The sequence below is a fragment of the Sus scrofa genome, chromosome 5 (genome assembly GCF_054392235.1).
Source record: "Sus scrofa isolate SSC_HxYL_T2T_F1_AM1 chromosome 5, Sscrofa_HxYL_maternal_Yorkshire_Landrace_v2.0, whole genome shotgun sequence".
Classification (NCBI taxonomy): Eukaryota; Metazoa; Chordata; class Mammalia; order Artiodactyla; family Suidae; genus Sus; species Sus scrofa.
In genome coordinates, this window is record NC_139387.1 from 11,041,045 (window position 1) to 11,064,226 (window position 23,182).

Sequence of the window (23,182 nt, forward strand, 5' to 3'; positions counted from 1 at the left end):
CAACACAGCCATGAGGATCCAATATGTGACGGAGACGGTATTTCAAAGCAGTTAGAAAAGAAGTCATGGTTTAATTAATAACACTTGCACAATCAGCTAGCTTTTGTAAGAAAGTGTGAACCTGATTTTATATCGTACACATAAAGAGGTCCCAGATGGATTAAAGAGTGAACAGCAAAAAACACTAATAATAAATATCTTAGAAGAAAATGCAAAGATGACAAGGTTAGTCTTGGGTGTAAAAACCAAGTCAGTCATATTTTAAAAGAAAGACACTTATGATATCAGTCATAAAGTCATTGTAAAAAGAAATTTGATTATGAATTTATTTGCAACATGGATGTCAAAGAAAAGGTTAATATCTGTAAAATGCAAAGAATTCTTACAAACTAATAAGAACTGAACAAGGAGGATTGGAATCAGGCCAAGGATAAGACTGGGCAGGACAGAGTGCAAATCCAAATGGCAAAAAATGCAAGGAAAGCAACAAGCCCACAAGTTGTACAGGAACTTGAAATTAAAGTATCTATAAGATTTCATTTTATCCCCATTAGACTGGCAAAAATTAAAAATAATACTAACACCTATTGCTGAAGTAGGTGTGGGGAAATACTAGATTCATGAATTATTGGAGAAAATGTGACTTATTACGGCTTTTTTTTTTCTTTGCTTTTTAGGGCTGTATCCACAGCATATGGAGGTTCCCAGACTAGGGGTGGAATTGGAGCTACAGCTGCTGACCTATGCCACAGCCACAGCAACGCAAGATCCAAGCCACATCTGTGACCTATACCACAACTCATGGCAACACCAGATCCCTGACCCACTGAGCAAGGCCAGGGATGGAACCCACATCCTCATGTATACTAGTAGGATTCGTTTCTGCTGTGCCACAACAGGAACTCCTGTTACAGCATTTCTGGAAAGCAATATGGAAACACTGACTGAAATTTAAAAATACATATAACCTTTGACTGAGCAATCCCACACCCAGGGATCTATTCTGTTGAAATAAAAACTCTATTTGAAAGGAGGTCTGTACAAGGATGTTTATTGCAGCACTGTTTAACAGCGGGAGGGGGAGAGGAATGAGAAATAAAGTGAATGTCTGTCAGTAGAAGGCTGGATGAAGAAATGACAGTAATTCCTCACTATGAAATATTATGCTGCCATTAAAAAGATGAATTAGAGCTATTGTGGCTGATGTGGAGAGAATCCCACGAGTGCTGTTTGACTGATAAAGTAAGATATGGAAGGGGTGCCTTACAGGGTCCCACTTGGTGAAACACTGACCAACCCCGACCTGTGAATGTGGATATGGGTAGTTGCAGGTGTGTGTTTATGGGCAAGTGGTATTGGCATGTATATTTTGTGAACGTGTAGAAAAACACAGGTTGTTAACACGGGGATGAAGTAGATGGGAGAGGGATCTATGTAGGGAGAAGGGAGACAAGCAAAAGAGAAAAAAGGGACGGGAAGAGAGCTGCCATGCACCAGATTACCCCAATCATGCCCTTTTGCAGATGACCTCCAGGTGGGTCTATGTGGACAGACAAAGGAAAACGTGGGAGAATGGATAGCACGAAGGAGCATGGCTCGTCCACAGAAAGAAGGGCAGTGTGGCTGGAACAGGGTGTATGTGGAGATGGGGAGAGAGGGACAGAGGAGTGGGGGAGGGCTAAACAATGGGTGAGCCTGGAGGACACGAGGCCAGGTACCAACTGTGTAGATGCCATTACAGTTCCCAGCTGGAAGATTCCATCATCTCACTCCTTTCCTGAGCCTCTCTGTGTAGCACACAGTCCTAAGAGCTCAAGAGAAACTGACCCATACGAAACTGACGGCATCTTTATTGGTTTTCCCATTTCCCAGATGAAGAAATTGAGGCTCCCGGGGGAAGCACTTTCCCCAGGGTCTCTGGGACTCTATTCTAGTCTTCTCACTCCAGACCCCATATTACTTCCACGACGCATTCAGCTTGGCTTGCATAGCTAAATATAATCCCATTAGCAGAAGGGGCAGGCCTAGATGCGAGCCCAGAAGCCTCCCGTGGGAACAGAAAGAAGACAAGAGTGCAGTAGATACCTACTTATCACTGAGGGCAGCGGAGGGCAAGAGGCAGTTGACCCGCAGACCCTCTCCCTACTCTGGGGTCCCGATTACCTACTGTCAAGGCTGGGCAGACAGGCAGAGCTAGCAGTTTGGCTTGGCACATTCACCTCCCTAAGCCTCAGTTTCCCCAAGGCTTCTGCAGTTTTAAAGGAGAAAGGGCCTGACACACACTAGGCAATCGGCAAATATGGGGCTGTATGTAAAGTGTGAGCGCCTCAGGGCTGGAGCCGACCGTATCCCGGATGAGCTGTGTATCCTTGGGCAAAGTGCTTAACCTCTCTGTGGCTTGAGTTCCCCATCTGTGAAAGGAGAGCCATGACACAACTTCCCTTGAAGGCCGTCTGGGAGGATTACAATGTGAAGTGTACCTGGCACACAGGCCACGCTCCGCAAATGTGGAGGGAACTGGGTGGGCAACAGGAGTCCTATTATGAAAGAAGATCTGCTGCTATTACCACTTTTTCTCCTCTTCCCTCTCCTTCCGCTCACCCCACCCAACTGGTCGATGAACAATGTATTTGAGCGTCTGTTCTGTACCGAACTCTGGGCAAGATGCAAAGGACACTAGGAGGAGACCAGGGGCAAGGACCCAGGCTCCTAGAACTCGGGGCTTATCAGGAAAGACACGAAACAGCATTGGAGGTGCAGGGGGTGAGGACCGAGGGGGGAGGTCGAGGGGGCCAGTTAGGGCACCAAGCCTGACCTGGTCTAGGTCTGGGGGTGGAGCTCCACCCCGGCCTGCAGAAACCCCATGTCTACCCGGAAGACGATGAATTCCAAGCAGGCCTTTGGGGTGGGTTGACCTGCTATTCACAATGAGTTACTGGGCGCAGGTCACCGACTGCCCACGCATGAGCAAGAAACTCCAACTGCCACCGACGGAGAGACTCAACCTCCCTGGGTTGTTGAAGAGGGAGCTTTTTTTAGAGGAAGAGGAACTTGCCACCCTGCAGCCACCATCAGGGGTCAGTAGACAGTGTCGTCATCCACCCCCAGCAGGCCTGGTCAGAGCAGGACACAAAGCACTCAGAACCTGGCTACCCTCGCCACCCACCACGGAGCCCCTTTGGATGTTTTGACCATTTCTGTAAGGAGCTGGGTCAGCCAGATTTATGGCATTGGTGGTGCATGTGGCAGAACATAGTATCAAATCACTTGTAATGAAAACTTACTAGAGGAGAGACACCCCCTTCCAACTCAATCCTCATGACTTCAACAGCCCTATGAAGCCACCAAGACACCCATTTTACAGATGAGCAAGCAGAAGGCGAAGAGAAGTCAGTCACCTGTCCTGAGCTCACATAGCTTGGGAGAGTGGGGCTTGCTACAGGCCTTGGCCCCATGGCCAGCCTCTTGGTCCTCCCATATGCTGGTCTTTGGGTCTATACCTCCATATGATGCCAACACCTTCCACATTTGCATCCCAGGCATAGAGAAGGAACTCTGCCAGACTCAGAAAACTTTGCTACCTTTAGGTGTGACAAATGTCCCTTTAAGCCTGAAGGCTAGGGGAGGCTGGCTCCTGAAAGCCAGGTTGGTGAGCTTTGGGACTGCTACTCAGTTGGAGGAAGAGGCAAAGGTCATCTCCTCCAGGAAGGTGTCCCTGCCTGTCCCTTTCCATGATGTGTTCCTGTCACATCATGCACCTACCTCTATCCGTCTACATTCAGTCTTGGTTCCTGCCAGTAACAGACTTGGTTCTGTTCATCTTTGTTTCCATTCCACAGAGTTTGGCACACAGTGCTCCTGGGCTTGGTGCAGGATCCTCCCTGACCTGGTCCACCTCCCTTTCCAGCCGGATTTCGGCCAGTTCCTCAGGGCACTTTGGCAAAACAGAATTACCTGTAGCTCCCAGAAGTGCACTGTGATTCCAATTAAATGATCAATTAATGTGTGATCAATGACTTATTGTCTGCCTCCCGGGCATGTGTGATTCTGGTGGCAGAGACCTCACCAGTCTGCTTTGCTGATGTGCCTTGACATATAATAGGTGCTCAACAAACTTTTGTCGAATAAATGTTCACATCCCCTATCTTTGCATCTCCTGTTCCCTCTGCCTAGAAAAGCCTTCCTGGCCTTCTCTGCTCCTTGTCTTCCACTCTTCCTTCAAAACCCAGCTCAGTTGTCACCAACTCCCCGAAGCCCTTGCTGAATACCCAGAGGCCTTGTGCGCCTCCCTCTACCCCAATCCATGTTCTCTTGAGCTCCATTTGCAAGCCTCTCTCCTCTCCACTGATGGCATTTTAGCAGGGCCCACAGCTTTTTCATTTTGCATCTTATTCAAAGCACATAACTCTCAGTAGGACAGTCAAGACCCATGCTCTGTCCTTTCCCAACATGTGGCTAATATTTATTTAGGGCTTCCTACGGAGGAGGCATTGCAAGTATTTTTTATTTTATTTCATTATCAAAAGAGCACCTTGAGGCAAGTGTGCTGCCCCACTTTCCAGACAGGCCGGCTGAGACCTGGGAATCTTCGGTCACTAGGAAGCATCAGAACTGGGACCTGATCTCTGGGGTCCCCAGTTCCCCCCGTGATCCAGCCCTGCTACCCAAGCACCTTCTCCATCCACTTGAAATCCACACGGAGAGGAGTGCCCTCTCTTTTTCTTCCTACTTGTCACTTCCCTGGGTTCCACATTGCCCAGGAACCTCTGAACTGTCCCCTATTCTTCTCAGAAACCCCCAGCATCTTCTCCTGAAGATGCAGTCAGCATCCCTGTAGAGGGTACCAAGCCAGCTCTCCCAGGAATCCCAACAAATTGGTCCCCATTTCCTTTCTCCTCTTGCCTGCTTGAGCTTCCATGTTGCTCCCTACTGACCCTGGGGTTTTACAATGCAGTTCACACATATTTTGTGAGCACCTATTACACGCCAAACCCGACATGAAAGGCAGGGAATATAATATCAACACAACAAACCCCTCCTCTTACACTATAAATAAGAACATAAATAAACATGTGAGGTGAGTGGTGCTACAAAGGGTAAAGGAGAGAAATAAAACAGGTAAGGATGATGGAAGAGGGGCAAGGAGGCTTTTACATCAGACGGTCAGATGAGCAGACTGCTTCAGGAATAAAGGATTGGACCAGCTGCTGGGGAGCATCCCAGACAGAAGAACTGTGAGGCAAAGGCCCGGGGGTAGGCGTGGGGCCATAGGATCTGGAATAGGAGTCTGGTTAGGATGGAGGAGAGGAAACTAGGAAGAGAGAACATGAAATAGGAGAGGCTCTCAGGTGGCCGAGCCTGGTCACATAGGACACTCAAGACCCATGCTCTGTCCTTTCCCAAACTTACTTGCCCAAGTGCACTGCCTTCATCTCACTTTCTCCATCCACCGATGGATTCCTTCTCCCCTAAAAGCCTCTGGAAATCACCTTTTCTCCCTGTACTTCTGCCCTTTAACACTCTGTTTCTTGCTTGGCCTCTGCACCTTCACGTGTCCTTTTTATTTTGTTTTGTTTTACTCTGTTACTTTATTATCAATTTTCTTTTTTTTTTCTTTTTTCTTTTTTTTTTTTTTTTGTCTTTTTGCTATTTCTTGGGCCGCTCCCGCGGCATATGGAGGTTCCCAGGCTAGGGGGTCTAATCGGAGCTGCAGCCACCGGCCTACGCCAGAGCCACAGCAACGCGGGATCCGAGCCGTGTCACAGCTCACAGCAACGCCGGTTCGTTAACGCCAGATCGTTAACCCACTGAGCAAGGGCAGGGACTGAACCCACAACCTCATGGTTCCTAGTCGGATTCGTTAACCACTGCGCCACAACGGGAACTCCCTATTATCAATTTTCTATCCTCATTTTCTTTGCCATAGCTCAGTTCCTGGTAAAATCCTACACCAGCCCTGGAGGTGGGGGGTGGGGAAGGAAGCACAGGATTGATTCAGAGCTCAGGCTGGGGGGTGGAAGTCCCCGTGGGAAAGCTACTTCTCTGTGGGAATTCTTGCCATAAACACCTCTACACGTGGATTTTCAGCTTCCGGTTCTCATCAGGCTCAAAACAAACCACGAGCCCTGCCCCACTCTCCCAGCCAATCCAGCAGCAGACAGTCAGGGCTCCCTGAGGCTTCCTTGGCTGCACTCAGCTCTGCAAGAAGTAAAACCAGGCATGTCTTCTAGCATCTCCTTTCCTCCCAACCCTGGAGCCTGACAGTCCCATCTGGGCCTCTCTGCAGCGGTTGCTCCAGCATGGGGCTGAACAGCTATGCAAGCTGGAAGCTTCTGGTGATCCACAGTGGGTTGCATGTGCGGTCTAGAGAGCCGAGCCTGCCCAAGAGGAGCACCATGGGGAATCCAGACCAGTGCTGGTCGCCCGGTACCAGTCTGGTACTGCCTCATCCCTGGTACTGGTGCTGTTCCCGGTCCTCCCATTGCATCTCGGGGCCACCTTCACGTTTCCCAGTGGCACCCCAACCCCAACTCTATTTGTCAAGTGCCAGGGGCCTTAAGAGATCTGCTCCTATTATTTTTCAAAATGCTTGTATCTTGTTTAATTCCCACAACCATGTGCACTTATAAGAAACTAAATGCATAGGTGAGGTGAGGGGTGCTACGTGGTAGTGTTCACTCAAAGGCCATTTGCTGAGCACCCACAATATTCCAGGCAGTTTCCAGGCATTGGGGATACTGGAATGAACAAGACATGTGTGCTCTGATGTCCTGGGGGAGGTGGGTGGGTGGGGAGCGATGTCAGATAATAAACAAGAGACTGTCAGGTTGCAACAGGCACTGCGATGAAAACAAAACAGGTCAATGTCATAGAGAGTGACGTTTTAAATTGTGTGACCAGCCATGCCTCTCTGGGGGTGATATTCAGTGACAACCTGAATCATGAGCTAGGGGTCCAGCCTTCAGGGAGGACAACATTCCAACAGAGGGGGGCTGCAAGTACAAAGGACTTCCAGTGGGAGCAAAGGAGGACACCCATCACCCCGTTTACAGACAGGGAAGCTCCGAGGGGTTAAATTCCCACCCAAGGTCATACAAAGAGTGAGCAGCAGAGCTGAGATTCAAACCCAGGTCCATCTCACACCACAGCCTGTTATTATCTCATTTCATTGCCTCTGCCTAGGTTTGGACAATGAGGCTAATGGATGCCTCATCACCCCTGCACAGTAGTCTCCCCGGATTCAACCCCAGCCTCCCTGCCTGTCCCCATCGGTCACACCAACCTCCTTGAGATTCCTCATCCTGCTCCAGGTCTCTGCCTTTGCATGTGTGGTGCCTCCGCTTGCAATGCCCTCCTCTCTTCCTTGACCTACTGTGACCTTTTTCTCCTGGTCTTTGAGGGCGAACTTGTCTTGGACAAAACCTTATGGGAAGCTGAGACAGACATCAATGCTTCTTGCTCTGCACTTCCGAAGCACATGTCTTCATTTAGTTCATTCATTCCTCAAATAAGTTCTGTGGACCCACTATGTGCCAGCCATTAAATGGAAATGCCTAACCCAGAGAGAAAAGTGCCACAGGAGGAGGAGCATGGCAGCTGTGGGAGCACACAGAAGGGTCTGCCAGACAACCCCCCCACCCCCAGATCTTCCCCAGGTCTGGGTCACACTGCTTTGGAATTAGTGTTCTGCTTGACAATCTCCCTGATTTTGGCATTTTCATCTCATGTGCCTCCCTAGCACCTCAGCACACTGCCTGGCACAGAACATGCATGCATTTGGATTTTTATATCAATAAGGTGGTTTATTTGTATAGAGCGCCCTCGCCAGGCACTGTTCTAAGTGTTGGAAATACAGCAAGAAGGCAGCAGTCCACAATCCCTGCCTTCATGAGGCTGCATTCTAGTGGGGATGGAACATAATTGAATGAATGATTTCCATTTCTAATTCATTGATTAACATGCTTGGATAGAACAGGAGCACAGAGTGAAGAGTAAATAGCATGGAGCCAAACTGTGCACACGACCAAAGCAGAATTCTCAGTGTCCTTCTCTCCCTGGAGCCCCCACAAGCTCCAACCGGCTTCTTCCTCAGAGCGACAGTTAGGAACACCAATATTCATCACTTTTCTCCCCAATACCCCCAAACCCCTCTACTTCTTTCCGTCCTCATTGCCATATGCTGGTCCTGGCCACCATTGTCTCTTGCTTGGAGCACAGCCACAGCTGCCTTACTGTCTACCTGTCTCCAGGTGTGGTACTCACACTCTCTGTTCCACCAGCATCCTCCAGGTAGCTTCTTATGCTTCAGCCTCCCTTCCAGGTCTCCAGGCTCTTAGCCTACAACATTTCCCAGCATTGACTTTAGATCAGCCGTACTTCCCCTAAAGCAGGCCCATCCTCTTTTCCCATGTGCTCACACTTCAGCACCTTCGCACATGCTGGTCCCACAGCCTGGAATGCCCCTCCTCTTCTCAGCTCCCTTCAACCCTCACCCCCATCTGAGCCTAGCTGACTCTGAGTTAATCTCAGTTGATTTGTTTTGTTTTGTTTTTTCTTTTTCAGGCCACACCCATGGCACATGGAAGTTTCCAGGCTAGGGGTCGAATCAGAGCTGCAGCTACTAGCCTAGGCCACAGCCACGGCAACACCATATCCAAGCCACATCTGCGACCTACACCACAGCGTGCAGTAACGCTGGATCCTTAACCCACTGAGCGAGGCCTGGGATCGAGCCCGAATCCTCACGGATACTAATCAGGGTCTTAACCCACTGAGCACAATGGGAACTCTGAGTTAATCTCAATTTAAATGGCCCGTCCTCCGGGGGGATGTCCCTCACCCCTAGACTGGGTTTAGTCTCCCTGCTCCATATGGAGCATCCATCAGCTAGCACTCTCCTCACCCCAACGTGGCTATTCCTCACCTGTCTGCTCCTTCTGCTTGACTTCAGGTCCTTGGAGGAAAGGAACACATCTATCATACTCAACAGCCCCGGGAAAATCTATTATGTGTAACTGACACATAGTAGGTGCTTGATTTGTTGAACAAGTAGATAAACAAATGAATAAAACATGGGACTTGGATCTAGGAGGACTTGAAGCTGTGCAAAATGTTCAAATCTCTGCTGGTCCACTTAACTTGATATATGACCTTGGGACTTGATTTATGACCTCTCTGAACCTCTGTTTCTTCACCCCTAGGATAGGTTAGTAAAATGCATTTGCAGGGTTGGTGGAATGGTAAGTGTGAGAATCTGTGTGAAAACATCTGGCCCCTAGAAGTTACTCCCTTAAATGGACGAGAAGCAAACAGCCTTGGTGTCATATCCTTATGCAGAAAGCTCCTATCTTGGGTCAAAGCACAGTGGTTAAGTCATAGGGTCTTTGTTGGGTTGCTGGACTAGACTCTCAGGTCTGCCACTAACTGTCACTCACAACCTTAGGCCAGACACTTAGACCATTAAGTGACTCAGGTTCCTCAACTGTGAAATGATTCCTTCCTCATAGGACTGTTCTGAGACTTAGCTTAGATCATGCCTGGCATATTAGCTCTTGTCATTGCTATAACATGTAACCCTGACAACCACACTGTAAGGCCCCTGCCAGTGGTCCTCTCTGATAGGTGAAGAGAGATTTCCAGAGAGGTTAAGTGACTGCCCAAGGTCACACAATGAGGAAATGGCAGTCTTGTGCTTCCAGGCCAGGTCTGCTGCACCCAAATCCCATGTTATTTCCACTCCATCAAAGAAGGAGCTCAAAATAGGCCTGTGGCATTTCAGCTAATTTCCTCTAAGCCCTTACCGAGTCACCAACCACAGGCACACAAAGCTGCTCCCCTAAGAGCATCCATTCAGCAGCTGCTAAGTATGCGTGCCTGGTGGATCCAAAGCATCTAATGGGGTTTGCACCAAGCCAGCTCTTCCCAGGTAGCCTTGCCTGGTCTGCGGAAGGGACCTCAGGAATAGAGCAAGGCTGGGAAGAGGGAAGGAGTGTGGTACATGAGTTAGATGGAAGAAGAGGCTGGGGACCGGTCTGGATGTAAACAGGGGGAGGAGAAAGGAGAAGCGAGCCACACGTATTGAGTGCCTACTATGTGCCAGGTAGGTACACCATTTAAAACTCGCTATAATCACGTAAGCTTCATTTATCAAGCATCTATTATGTATCAAGCCCTGTACCAGGTCCCAAAGATGTAATGGTGAACAAGACATGGCTATTGACCTCAAAAACCTCACAAGTCAGTGAGAGAGCTGACACATGCACAAAATAAAGTGCTACAAATGGAGGACAGCATCTGAGCAAGGTGGCAGCCGTGAAAAGCAGGGAGTAACTAGGAACAGCTTCATAAAGGGGGAGGCAGTCCCTGGGTGCTCATTTTACATAAGGTGAAACTGAGGAAGCCAACTTGTTTGAACTGTGCAGTTACCAAGCAGCAGAGGCAAGATGTGCCCCCAAGGCTGTTCTGTCTCTAGAAGTGTCTGTTCTCTCCACACCATCAGCCTAAAGCTGTTATGTCCCCCTTCACCCCCTTCCCTTTTCTCAATGATTATCTGGCTAGAAGATTAATCAGATGCTCCTAAAGCTGCAGCCACTGTCAGTGGCTGAGATGTTAGCTGCTTCTGTGGCCAGGCAGAAGATTCTGAGCCTCTGTTACTGACTCCGTGGCAGCAAAAGATTTGGGGGTTGGTCTGAAAGGGATGGGGAGATAAGAAGGAAGGTTCTTAAGAAGGACCTTCCGTATGGTACAAAGAAATCCTCTCATATACTGTGGTATAACCTATATGAGAAAAGAATCTGAAAAGTAATCACTATATGTATATATATATATATATATATATATATATATAACTGATTTATTACTTTGCTGTACACCTGAAACTAACACAACTTTGTAAGTCAACTATTCTCCAATAAAATAAAATCTTTGAAAATTAAAAAAAGAGAGAGAGAAGAAAAAGGAGGGTTCTATCTCTAGTCTGAAGGGACTTCTCGGACAGGTCATAGGCAACCGAGGTTATGGGTATAAGGGAGAGCAACCTTCTTAGGCACACGTGGCTATACCCAAACCTCTCTCCACTTCCCCCAAAAGGCTTAGCCTATTTGAGGCTTTTCTGCTTGCCCCTCACTTTTTCCTTAAGGACAGGAGCCAAGAAAATTATTCACCTGAACCAGTGGCTGAATTTACCGGGGTCCCTGCTGAGTGAGATCATTATATTAATGCCTCTCCCATAGCAATTTCCAACCCCATCCTCAGAGGACTAGAAACCAAACTGGAGAAATCCGCAGTCCACAGATTCAGCTCTTGCTCTACCCTAAAGGAACCTTGGCAGAGGTTCCTGAAATCTTGGTTCTGTTCTCTGGACACCAGGACCCTCTCCAAGGTAGGGACAAGCCATTGCTCCTCATAGGAGTCCTTCCCTTCTGAGAAGGGAAGAGAGGGTGAGAGAAGGCCGTTTTATACAGAGTGGAGAAACAGGTAGTTTTTCTACATGAAAAAGAAAAAAAAAAAAGTGCTGGCCGTATCTGCAGACCAACTCTGGGCTAAGGGGAAAGTGGGAGGTAATACCAAAGAAAGTCTGTTTTGGATTCAGTCATCTTTTTATATACTCTTTGATAATCACCAGATTACTGAGAAATTGTCAAGCCAATGATCACCAGACAAAAGTGGAAGAAGAGAGAAGAAAGCATAGAAAGCCCAGCTATGAAATTGGAACATCTCTAACCCCCAAGTAACCCACCAGACTCCCACCTCTCTCTAGGCCCCTTTCTCCCCTGCCCCCCAAAAAATTGAAAACAGTACACCTACTTCATGTCTCATGTGCTCTCCCTCATCTAACTATGAAACTGATCAGAGAGAAATATAACCAGTAACAGCAGGAATCTGATGGGCTTCTTTGTCCAGGAGTCACATTAAGGAAATGCTGCACATACAGAAACAAGAGGTGATACTGTAACTAACCCAGGGTAACGATTCCGCTGAGGAAAAGGGGAGGGTTATGATGTGTTTCTGTATTCACAGCAGGGAGATTTTTATCTCTTCCAGTCCAGTTTACGGATGACATGAGAAACTTAGAAGGAGTCACATTTCACCCACTTCCCCTGCAAACATATTTTTCCTTGAGATGAAAATCACTGCCCAAGCCCCAGCCGCCAGTCAGCCTTTTGCATCCTTTTCCATGAATAATCTTTCCAAAATGTCTGCTTATAGGAGCAAGATTCGAAATTTCACGGAAAACTACAGACACACATACACACAGTGCATCGCACACCCCCTGTTAGCCAGAAAGAGACAGAGATGAGAGAGGAACGACCCAAAGGAGACACAGCTGATGTGCCCACAAAATAAAACAAATCCCCCAAACAGCAAAGTGAAAATGATGATTTAAAAAACACAGAGAGACCGTGCTTGTAATTACCCATCCAGGTTATATTTTCAGGGCTCCCAGGCAAGGAAACGGCTGGTTGAAGTTTTGTGCCCGTCGGATTGCGATGGGAGGGTTGTATTTGAAGCTCTGGGCACGTAGAGATGGAATGAGAAGGAGGCTGAGCTGGAAGAAACACGGAGGGGGGAGGGCAGGGGAGAGTGTGAGAGGGAGAGGGAGCGGAGCTCTCTCTAGCTACGCCTTCCTCTAAGCTCCGGGAGCCCAGGAGAGCGCTCATTTTAGGATTGGGGAGAGGGGTGAAAAGAGGAAAGGCAGCCCCCGCTCTGCCCCGGCCTTGCTGCCCCGCAGGGGAGGGAGGACTCTGGCCCGCGCCCCCCTCCTGGCGGGCCGCCCTGGGAGCCGGGGAGCGCGCGAAGCTGGCCGCGCAGGGAGCTGTCCAGTTCAGCACCACCCGGTAATGCAGTAGGTGGGAGCGCCTCCGCCGGGGGCCGAGCCGGCAGGGAGTTGGGGGGGGTGGGCAGGCGGGCGGCCCATCCTGCAGCAAGACGCCGGCTCCCTTGTTTCCAGGAGCTTTGCAGATAGGGGGAGGGAAACCCGCCTCGATTCTCCGGGAGAAACCCCCTCCCTCCCCCACTTCGCCAACACTACCACCGCCACCAACAATAACCGCCGCCGCTGCTCGTCCTGCCGCCGCCGCCGCCGCCGCCGCCGCCGCCGCTGCCGCCGCGCCTGCCCGCCCTGCTGCTGCCGCTGCCGCTGCCGCTGCCGGGGCAAAACCATGGAAGGCGAGACCCTTGCACCTGTTCAGCTGAGATCAAGGGCTTACAGAATACTGGGAAGTCTGCTCTGAAACGAAAGCGCTCGAGACCCCCCAAGGAAGAGAACTGGCAAAGCAAAGGATTTTCATGGCGCAGGCCGCAGAGCCGAGAGCCAAGACGGAAGGTTGCATCTCGGCTTTTACAATCTCTAACTGTCTAGGTCCCGACCATGAGAGATGGTGTTGAGAATGCGGCTGTTCCCTGGTTCACTGTGGAAGCCATCTCCAAATTAGCTATCACATATGGAAACTGGAGACCAGAATTTTAGGAAAAGAGATTAAGGCATCTCACTTGGGGGGGTGGGGGGTGTCTTTTTATTTTTTCCTTTTTTTTTTTTTTTTAAATCACTGCAACTGGAACAGTTTCTGATCTCAAAAGGCAAGCCTCTCTTCCCGTGTGATCTTTATAATTTACACTCTTTTCCGTGAGCTTTCTTACCTCCCTTTTTTTATATCTCTCCATATCCTCTTATTCACACATATATCCATTATATTAGTAGTGGAATTATTTTTATTTTTTGCTTTAGTACTTGCACCCTCACACACACTCTCCCGAGAACCAGAAGTCGGTTGGGTGTTTATATAATGAAGAATTATGGGGCTGTTTGATCGAGGTGTTCAAATGCTTTTAACCACCGTTGGTGCTTTCGCTGCCTTCAGTCTGATGACCATAGCTGTGGGAACCGACTATTGGCTCTACTCCAGAGGGGTTTGCAAGACCAAAAGTGTCAGTGAGAATGAAACCAGCAAAAAGAACGAGGAAGTTATGACCCATTCTGGATTATGGAGAACCTGCTGCCTAGAAGGTATTTGATTTCCCATCTCCTCCCCCTCTCCACCCCCTCCCCTTCTCACTCCCCCTCCCCACCCTCCTCCAAATAAGTCCCCTTTACATTCCACCATTTTCTTACTTTACTCCTTCCACCACAGAACAAGGTTGGTTGGGTTAGTTTCAGAGGAAAGAAAATCAATAAGCAAAAGCCATACTCAACTCTCAAGCCTCCACCACCTCCCTTCCCCAAACCTCTTCACTGGAATAATCATGATATGGTGAGATTGTCTTTAAAAGTCAAATGTGCTCCAGCTGCTTTGGAATCATTAGGATTTGCCTTTTGGTGTAGCATTGCCATCTATGGAGGGGGGGTTAAAAATAATTGCCTCTCTCAACACTGCTCCTCTTTTCGTAATGAAGAATTCCAAAATGCTCTTCCTCTCCCTTCCTCTCCCCCCCCATTCCCCAAAAGTCTCAGACACATCATCACCTGCTAATCTTTTTTTTTTTTTTTTTGAAAAAAGAATCTGTTGTTTCTAAGAACCCTTATTTGGTAAATCCTAATTATTCCAGGATCTCAAGCTGAGTTCAAGAGCATTTCGTAATGTCTATGAGCTACACATATCGTTCGAGGTGACTGGCTGCGTGTGTGTATGTGTGTTTTAACGTTTACAAAGTCTAAAAATACATACGTCTCTCACAGGATACAAGCTCAAGTTCTAATAAACAGCAATTCGCTTGCAGGTTAGGCTGAGAACCAATTCACTTCCACGCAGAGTGACATGTCTGTTATCCAGAAGCGAGTAGAGTCAGCATTGCAGCCAGCTTGAGAATCAGACATTGTGCAGGGAGGCTGGGAAGGAGGTGAGGGCATGGAGAGGTTGAGGGGGGACGGGGGGAGCAGCGGGGTGGGGAAATCAGCTCTTTGCCTTGATCTTGCAGGGTCATTGGGACATGCGTGCTTTTGCATGTGCTGTGGGTAAAGTGGTCCCCACGGTGTAAAGGTTAGGAGATCAAGGTACGGATGAAAGCATGTGCTTCTGAGACACATTAATAAGCTCAGGGGGGAAAAAAACTCCTGCAGGTCATACAACCTGCATTTAGTAACAGACTTTAATATGAGGGGCTACATTTGAGTGTCTGTCTATATCTGTGTGTACAAGCTACAGCCACCCCTAGAAAGACATGCACACAGAGATACATGTTTCTTTCTGGGTGGAAGGAAAAGCTTGTGTGCTTTGCTTCTGCTATGAACCAATACGGAGGCCGTTTGAGGCAGCGTCGGGAAGCGGGGACTGCAGGATTGTTTGTTAAGCTCAACATGGGATGGTGATGCAGGGAGTTGAAGCCAGGAGATGGGAGGGGGGAGAAAAGAGGGAAACAGACCAGGAGAGGAAGAACTGATGTGGCCCCAGGGTCTAGCCCAAACTGAGCAAAAGCTGCTCTTTGGGAAACGGTTATGTCTGGGAAGGAGCAACAATTCCTTTGCCCCTCTCTCAACATTCTTGGTGCAAACGGTTGAGTGATGGCTGAACATGTTTTGAATAGCTAAGTGACTTCATTGAGCGATGGTCTATTTGACGCATACTGCATTTGGTGCCCTTTCTCAATCCAAACCGCTGCCTTGAACATGGTCTGCAGAGGAGCTCAATGCTGAATACTATATGCTCTTCCCTAGCCAGAGAATCAATATTGGGAAATTAATAGGCACTGTTTTAAACACACCCCTCTTTTAAAAAATGAAGAGCCTTTCATGCGGTTAGTCATTAACAGTGGAAAGACTTCCATTGAATTAAACATTTATGGCAGACTTTTATTCCAAAAGAGAAGAAAAGCAAAGTGAATGAGGGTTGCTTGAGGGAAATGATCACAGTAGCAATTTGCTTTCCTTGGATTTTAGTTAAACGGACATAGGTATGTAGCAAAGAGATTAAAGACAGGACATGATTTTAGGAAAAAACATTCCCAGAAACTGGTGAGTTGGGCTAAATCTACTTTCTTATCAGGGTTTTATTTGCAGATTCTTAATACCATGATCTTTGAAACATTTTATAATTCCTGGAAGGGAAGAGGACTAGAGGTGGCTTTGGATCCCTTGGGCGTTAAAAGGCTTAAGTATTTTTATTAAAATTCCATCTGTTTGGTGTCCATCTCCCCACATTTGCTGCTCACCCCCTTCGACTTTCTCTCCAAGCTGCATCCCCACCTCACTCTCTGAATCATCCCTAAAAGGGTTAGAATTGCAACAATTCCCAGGGATTGTGTGATGGGCACAGGAGCCGCGGGTTCGGCTCCTCTCCCCAGGCTTGGGGCCTCCAGGCACTGAGGGGATGCAGGGCTAGGCTCCCTTCAGGATTCGTTTTCCACTTCTAGCCAAGGCCCGGACAGGAAGGGTGGGTACTTAAGGCCCCGGTCCAACCTGGCCTTTAATTTTCAAAGCTCCTGTTCATAGGGGGTTTTGCAGGCCAGGAAACCAATCCCCTCCACCCCGGGGAGTTGGGCCTTGGCCACTTAGGAAGTGGTTTGAAGGTTTTAAGCCACATATTTTCAAAGACTGCACAAATTTCCAAAGATTGTAAGTGCATTTATTTTCGAACGTTGTCATAGATGGTTCTTGTGGGGTGTTTGTCTGCTTGCATTCAAAATAGGGTTGGCCTTTGCAGAAATCAAGTTGTCATGTTCCCCCCACCTATGCTTTTTCTGGAAAAAAAAAAAAAAAAAAAAGGACTTTCAAAAAAGATTCCCCTGCCACTTGGTTACTGTGTTTCCGTACATATCCCAAAAGTTGTGAACAGATTTTCAATCTTCTCCTTCTCACCCCGTGCTGCTGATGACTCCAGATGAAAAACAACCCTGTCTTCTGATCTCTCTGACGCTCTGGTTTGCATTAGGGCTTTTTGTCTCCTGAGATGATTTTTTTTCATTTACTTCTTGATGAAAAGTAAGAATCAGAAAACATTGCCTTGCCTCTACGGCTGCTTTTGAAATGAATTCATCTGCTGAGGAATGAGAAGGAGATGGGAGCACCTGTTATGCGGTAGATACCGTGGGCAGAGGAGAGGAATCAAGAAACCACAGCCTTTATTTTCTCCCTCTGCAGAACAAATAGCAGTAGTGTCTCTGTATGTGAACTTGAAACACCTGGCAGACTAGTGTCCTTAGTGGGATTGGGGGGGGGGGGTCTGCACAGGGACCCAGGTAGGTGGAGAATGATAGGAGAAGTTCATAAACTTTTCAGGAAACCTGCTTTAAGAGCCTCCAAATGCAGAGATGCATTGGCGCTTTCAGGGAAGGAGTCAATAAAATCTACAACAGGACACTAAAACAGCTTGTTCCAAGCATGCTGTCACTGGGCCACGTGGTAACTTGCTGCTCAGGATATTAACCTCTATTGTCACCAAAAGGAATCACTGTCTCCAGGGGCAGCAAGAAATTCACTCTTTGTGTTTATTCTCTCCTGAACCTTCCTCTCCTCCGTCTGGGCTCCCTCTCCCCCAGAGGATTCCCAGCCCTGCAGAGGAGGAGCCAGCAGCAATACAACGGGGTGCCCGCCTTCCTCTCTCCCTCTCTCACCCCTTTCCTTGCTATGAGGCAGAGCAGAAATCTTTCTCTGTGTCCAGGCTGTTCAATGCCCTCTGCTGAATTTCTGAGCTCCTTTTCCTTCCTGGTTTCTGCACTCTTCCCCACTCCCAGGCTGCTAACTCACAGTGGCTTTGCCATTCATTCTCCACCCCTATCTTTTTTGGGTAAGAAGTATCTTGGTTTTCCTGAACTACCTTTTCCAAGTTCATAATTGCATAGCCTTTGCTTGGCTTTCAAGGTGGCCAGTGCTCCACACAGGGCGCAGCCATGGCTCTCTCGTTCTGCAGAAGGAAAATATAAATCTTTTGTGTTAAGAATGCCAACTGCCTTTCCTGGGCACCCTTGCCTTTAAGTGGTGGATGAACTGAGTTTAGAAGTTACTAGTGGGCCCCTGTGTACACATCGCTCCATAATTCCTAAGAGGATCTGACTCTCTTTGGGTACTTTACACACAGTAGGTGTATGAAACATATTCCTCAATGGATTGATTCAGAAATTCTTAAAATTATTGAAATTAATTCAAAGATCACAAGGGCACATTATCGAGAGAGAGAGGAGAAGGGAGTGAGGAAATCCAGATGATCTGTTTGTTCTTCCCGGAACTTCTTTAAAAGAATAACAATGACTTATGAATCTGTCATTGGAAAAGAAGAGCATTCCAAAGGAATCTGTCGCTGGGTTGCACAGCTCCCAGTTGGCTAAAGAAAAATTATCAGTACACTCAGTCTCTACAGGGAAGAAAAAAAACCCAACCCATTGATTTTCTTCCTTCTTCAGCTTTTAAAGTAAGCCAAAGTCTAGTTTGAGCCTAATACTCACCAGAACAGATGCTTCGGGCAGAGAGTAGGCATCATGGACCACCCCTATGCAGCCTCCCAGAAATCTTCCCCAGAATTCTTTACCAAACTTCCTGGTTCCCAGGACTTGGAGAACCAAGGCCTTCGGTGCTGATCTGCAGTTTTCCCTAGAGCCAGGCCCCATATATCTCCTGTAAGACAAACAAGGTTTCTTACTGAGAAACCAGCCCTCAGGTCCCAGCGGATGCCTACTGCCCTCCTGACCCTCCCTTTACAGGTGAGCAGAATGAGGTGCCAGGTGCAACGCCTCACACTGAGGCCACATGGGCAGAGGGTGGCAGAGCCAAAACTTGAATCCCGGCTTGTTGTTTCCAGACCCTGGCCTCCTGTGGCCTTGTGTTCATATTCTCTGCCGTACTGGGTTCTATTCCACCTGCGTTCCACCGAGTGTCCTCGCTGAGCGCCCAGCCCAAGCATGTCGTGACACCTGAGTGCTGACCCACCGGACTCCCTTACACGCCACTCTCTCCAGCTACCTGCACCTCGCAGGGTGACAGCCCTGCCATAATCCCCTCACCCCCACAAGGCCAAGGGAGTGCGACACTGAACTTCAGGCCAGGCCCGCCATGTGCCTCTTTGGTTTCGCCCTAGCATTTTGGAAGTGTCTTCGGTGTAAATTATCCATGGGTTTTATGTTTGCAAGCATTTTTCAGAAAATAGAAAAGTTTATGTCCCCTAAAGTCATGCAAGTTTGCAGAGGCAGTTTTGCGCTGTGTGGTGCAATTGAAAGAATTTTGCAGCCACCCAGACCTGAGTTCTTTTCGAGCACAGCAACCTTACGAGCCAGGTGATTTGGGGGCAAGTTATTCAACCTCTCCAAGCCTCAGTTTCCCTTTCCTCAAAAGGAAGTATAATAGCCTCCTCACAAGGTGGCTGGGGGTTTAGGGATTAAACCAATGAATGTCTGTCACCTTCTTTCCTGACCATCTGGTTTGAAATAACAGTCAACAGCCTCTACCTTGTACCCCTCGCACATCCTCCTTACTCTGTTTTATTTTTTTCGGAGTACGTCCTACTTTCTTGCACACGATGAAATTTACTTATGCTATCTGTCATCTATACCACTAGACCACCAGCCCCACGAGGGTAGGGACTTGTGCCTGTTCTGCCCGTTGCAGTAGCCACAGCAATTATGAGGGTGCCAGCCATCAACCCACTTTTGTTGGTGAATGAACAAACCACAACTGCCTGCTACAGGGTGGGCCTTGAGAAACAGTGGTCTCTTCATCTGATCAAAAGTTCGTTCTTTAAATTACACACCATGAGCAATGGTGGCAGAGCATCCTTCTTTTTTTCTTTTTCTTTTTTCTTTTTTTCTTTCTTTCTTTTTTTTTTTTTTTTGGTATTCCAAAAAATAAATAACAGACTCAACACAGAGAGAAGAGGGAGGCAGGGAAGGAGACAGAGAGAGTGTCAACACACAGGGACAATGACAAGGAAAGATAATAGAAAAGAAAGTGTCTGGAGAGAAAAGAAATGCCTGGGAAGAAAGTGCTGGGAGGGGAACATCCTCTGAATAGATCCCGGCCGTGCTTTTCCCTCTCCACGTCACCCAGCATGTCTGTCACAAAGATCCTCGGGGACAGCTGCCCGTGAGTGTTTGCTTTCAGGTCAGTGGGGGAGGAGGAGTGACGTACCCAGACCGATAACGCAAGAGAGTTTTTTTTAATGGTTCAAAATTCAGTGGTTCCTTTTAGCCTTGAATGTAAGCATTTTGGCCAAAGGAAAACATATTCATATGAAATATGCATTTTAAGTTTCCAGGTTAGATTTAGAGTCACAGATCAAGCAATTTCTTCACTTGTTCATGTTATTTGTTAAATTTTTGATGAGTTTCTGCAATGTGCCAAGGGTCAGGGTCATGGTAGCTCCTTTCAGGCCATTATCTTACAGGTGCTTAGAGCCTTTTGGAAGAAAGAGACCCTACATCCAAGAAATATATATATATATAAACAACAATGATAAGTGCTCTCAAGGGGAGTCACATGGGATGGGAATTTATGATGTTAAGATCATTCTAATCAGAGGAGGCTTCTTTGGGGAGGTGAGATGTGAGTGGCTCTCTGAAGGATGCATAGACATTAATTGAGTGAAGAGAGGACGAAGGAACATTACAGGTGGGAGGGCAGCAGGTGCAGAGGTCAGTGAGGAAGAGAAGGGGCAAGTACTGAGAGAAGGTCAGGTGGCTGAAGAACGCAGGTGGAAGGGGTGGGGCTGTGGGTGAGGAATGACGCTGGATGGTGCAGGGAAGGGGATACAGAAGCAGTTAGGACCAGAGGGGGTGGGGCCTTGCTAGTCTTATTAGAGGGTTTTGCTCTTTGACTTCTGGCTTCTTGCTTATAAGCTGTGTGACCTTGGGCTAGTTAATTCTATCTCTGTGCCTCATTCTCACTGTCTATCTAATGGAGTTGAGAAGACCTGGCCCCTAAGGTTGTTATGACGTTTAGACCACTATTCCTTTTTCCTTGTCAAGCTCTTCCCAGTTCCACCCAGATCTGTGTGTGGTGGTCTTTTTGGCCTCAGAACTTCCCATGACAGCACAGAGAAGGGAAGAGATTGATTGATTCCATTCCAATTAACAAAATTCAAATTATACTTGTTGGAGGTGTTGACAGTAGGTGCCAACCCTGCACTAAAACAGAGGGAAGCTGTGGTGAATAAGCCCCACCCTCCCTCAGGACCCTCCAGGTGAGTCTGAGCAGGGAATCCCAAAGAACAGGCATCTCAGAGAATGACTCCACTTCACGCAAGACATCTGACATAGCCTGCTGCCACCTCTCCTTATCACCCTCCCACAAACCCAGAGAGATTCCTGGAATCTCTTACAGGCAGTTGGGATGATCGAGGATTTCCATCGGAATTGGAATGAGGCTCTGTTAAATCCACCAGACTTTTTTGAGAATACAGAGATGTGAACTGTCCTCTCCAAAGCCAAGAAATGCATGTCAGCTGCCATGGGATCGTGGGTGAGCTCTGTGGCCTCTCCAGCATCCCGGTCCTTTCTCCTGGGTCTACCAAGGGGTCTGATCTCCCAGTTCCAGCTTCCCTGAGTTTGATGTCATCAATGATAAAAAAAAAAATGAACTATCCACTTCGTTTTCGGGGGAGGGAAAAACAAGTTAAATGTACAGGTTGGATGTAAAACACACTCTAATTCAAAAATCTTGAAACATCCAACTTCCTTGGAGTTGAAGGAAGATGGTAAGCTGTCTTCTGGGCAGAGAGGAATGTGGGCAGGGTATTGAGAAAGCCCAAGGGTTTCTCCAGGGTGCCATTAGTGCCTGTCCAGTGACTCGGGAAGTAGCATGGGAGAAGCATGTGGTCTTTCGAGCATCTCTCTTGACAAGGAAAAGGCCATAACTGATCTGTTCCACAGCTGTTCCCTGAGTACTTATCAGATGCGATGTGAGAGTCTAGGCAGCAGCAAAAGCCCTCTCTGCCCTCAAGTATCTTCTAGTCTAGAAGAGAAGACATACCAGTGAACAGATGATGATGACGGCTTAGTGTGAAACATAAGTACAGGGGATTCTGGGAGCACAGAGACTGGGGAGCAGGGGATGCCAGGGAAGATGGGGTTCTGAAGGATGCAGAGGAATGAGCGAGCCAGGGAGAGGTCAGACAGGTCAGAGAGAAGGAGCAGCTTGTGCAAAAACATAGATGCCTGAGCAGCCATGCCCACCATCCAGTGTGGCTTGAGGGCAGAAGGCAGGGTGTGGGGGAGCGTGGGAGGCAGCAGAGCTGTGATGCCAAAGGGACAGAAATGACTCTCGCAAAGCAGTTTGTGTTTCAGCGTGGAAGACCATGGGGATCCAGAGAGGTTGTAAGAAGGGGAGGGTTGCAACTGGCTTTACCCCTTAGTGAGATCACTGGCTGTTGAAGCCCTCATGGATGGGATCAGGGGTGACCAGAGCTGGTGAGATTTCACTGGAAAGGGGTGAGCACAATGAGGTTGTGACACTGACCTGGTAACTCGCCCCAAATTAGTTGTAGTAAACAGAGAGTGAAGGGGAGAAGGGAGAAAATCGTTTTAAGCCCTATACAATAGAAGCACTTCAAGGCCCTCTCTTCCCCGAATGACAAGCCTTTATTGGATGCACGCTATGGGTTGGGCTCTGGGGTTAACGGGATGCAGAAAGGGTCTGCTTAATGCCACCTTCTCAGGAAGCCTTCCCAACCGCCCTATCTAAAGCAGCCCCCTGTCCAGCTTCACTATTTTACTTCCTTCTTTAACGTTGACTTTTTTTTTTCTTTATAGCACTTACTTGTTTATGATCTGTGCCCCTGCATAAGACTGTGAGATCGGGGGGGGGGGGGGCAGGGGCCTGTCAACCTTGGCACAGAGAGGGCTTAGGAGCTAACTGTTGAGTGAATGACTAAGGAAACCGTGCCTGCCTTCAAGGAGCTCTCATCTGGGGAGGGAATGAGGCTCTCAAACCAAAACTCCAGGCTTCCTCTTGACCAGTCATCCCTCCTGGTGTGGCTGGAACAGCAGCTGAAAGATACTTGGGAGCAGGCAGGGGTTTCCCCTGCACCCCACAACCTAGGATGCTCTGCCGGCTCTTCCTGGGCCACAGCTTTGTCACAAAGCTTCAGGAAGCTGATAAGCTGCTGCGAGCCTATTCCCTCCTGGGCAGCTGTCACATTTCTCTCAATCCAAATCCTCGTCCGTTATCACCGGCCCAAAGGAACTGACTTAGCGGTCCTGCGTTGGTCTTCCCATTCTCCTTATTGACACTATATTTATTCACTCTTCCCTGAACCTCCTTGACCTT

The 23,182-nt window shown here is 48.1% G+C and overlaps 2 protein-coding genes and 1 long non-coding RNA gene across 7 annotated transcripts in view; 1 reads left to right on the plus strand and 2 right to left on the minus strand.

The window, feature by feature from the left end:
- LOC146403131 (uncharacterized) overlaps positions 1-13,162 on the minus strand; it is a 44,376-nt gene extending 31,214 nt beyond the window's left edge. For both annotated transcript variants that reach the window (XR_014803081.1, XR_014803082.1), the window contains exons 1-2: positions 13,031-13,162; positions 12,416-12,547 (exon numbers count right to left, since the gene is read on the minus strand). This is a non-coding gene — a long non-coding RNA (uncharacterized LOC146403131). The remainder of the gene's footprint in view (positions 1-12,415; positions 12,548-13,030) is intronic.
- CACNG2 (calcium voltage-gated channel auxiliary subunit gamma 2) overlaps positions 12,851-23,182 on the plus strand; it is a 118,914-nt gene continuing 108,582 nt past the window's right edge. Inside the window, exon 1 of the mRNA XM_021091537.2 lies at positions 12,851-14,005. Within this exon, the coding sequence (XP_020947196.1) occupies positions 13,795-14,005 (211 nt within the window). The 5' untranslated portion in view covers positions 12,851-13,794. The remainder of the gene's footprint in view (positions 14,006-23,182) is intronic.
- LOC146403132 (uncharacterized) overlaps positions 15,759-23,182 on the minus strand; it is a 109,412-nt gene continuing 101,988 nt past the window's right edge. For 3 of the 4 annotated variants that reach the window (XM_084955452.1, XM_084955453.1, XM_084955454.1), the window contains one exon: positions 15,759-18,541. In XM_084955452.1, the coding sequence (XP_084811578.1) occupies positions 18,518-18,541 (24 nt within the window). In that variant the 3' untranslated portion in view covers positions 15,759-18,517. The remainder of the gene's footprint in view (positions 18,542-23,182) is intronic. The other variant, XR_014803077.1, reaches the window with a different exon arrangement.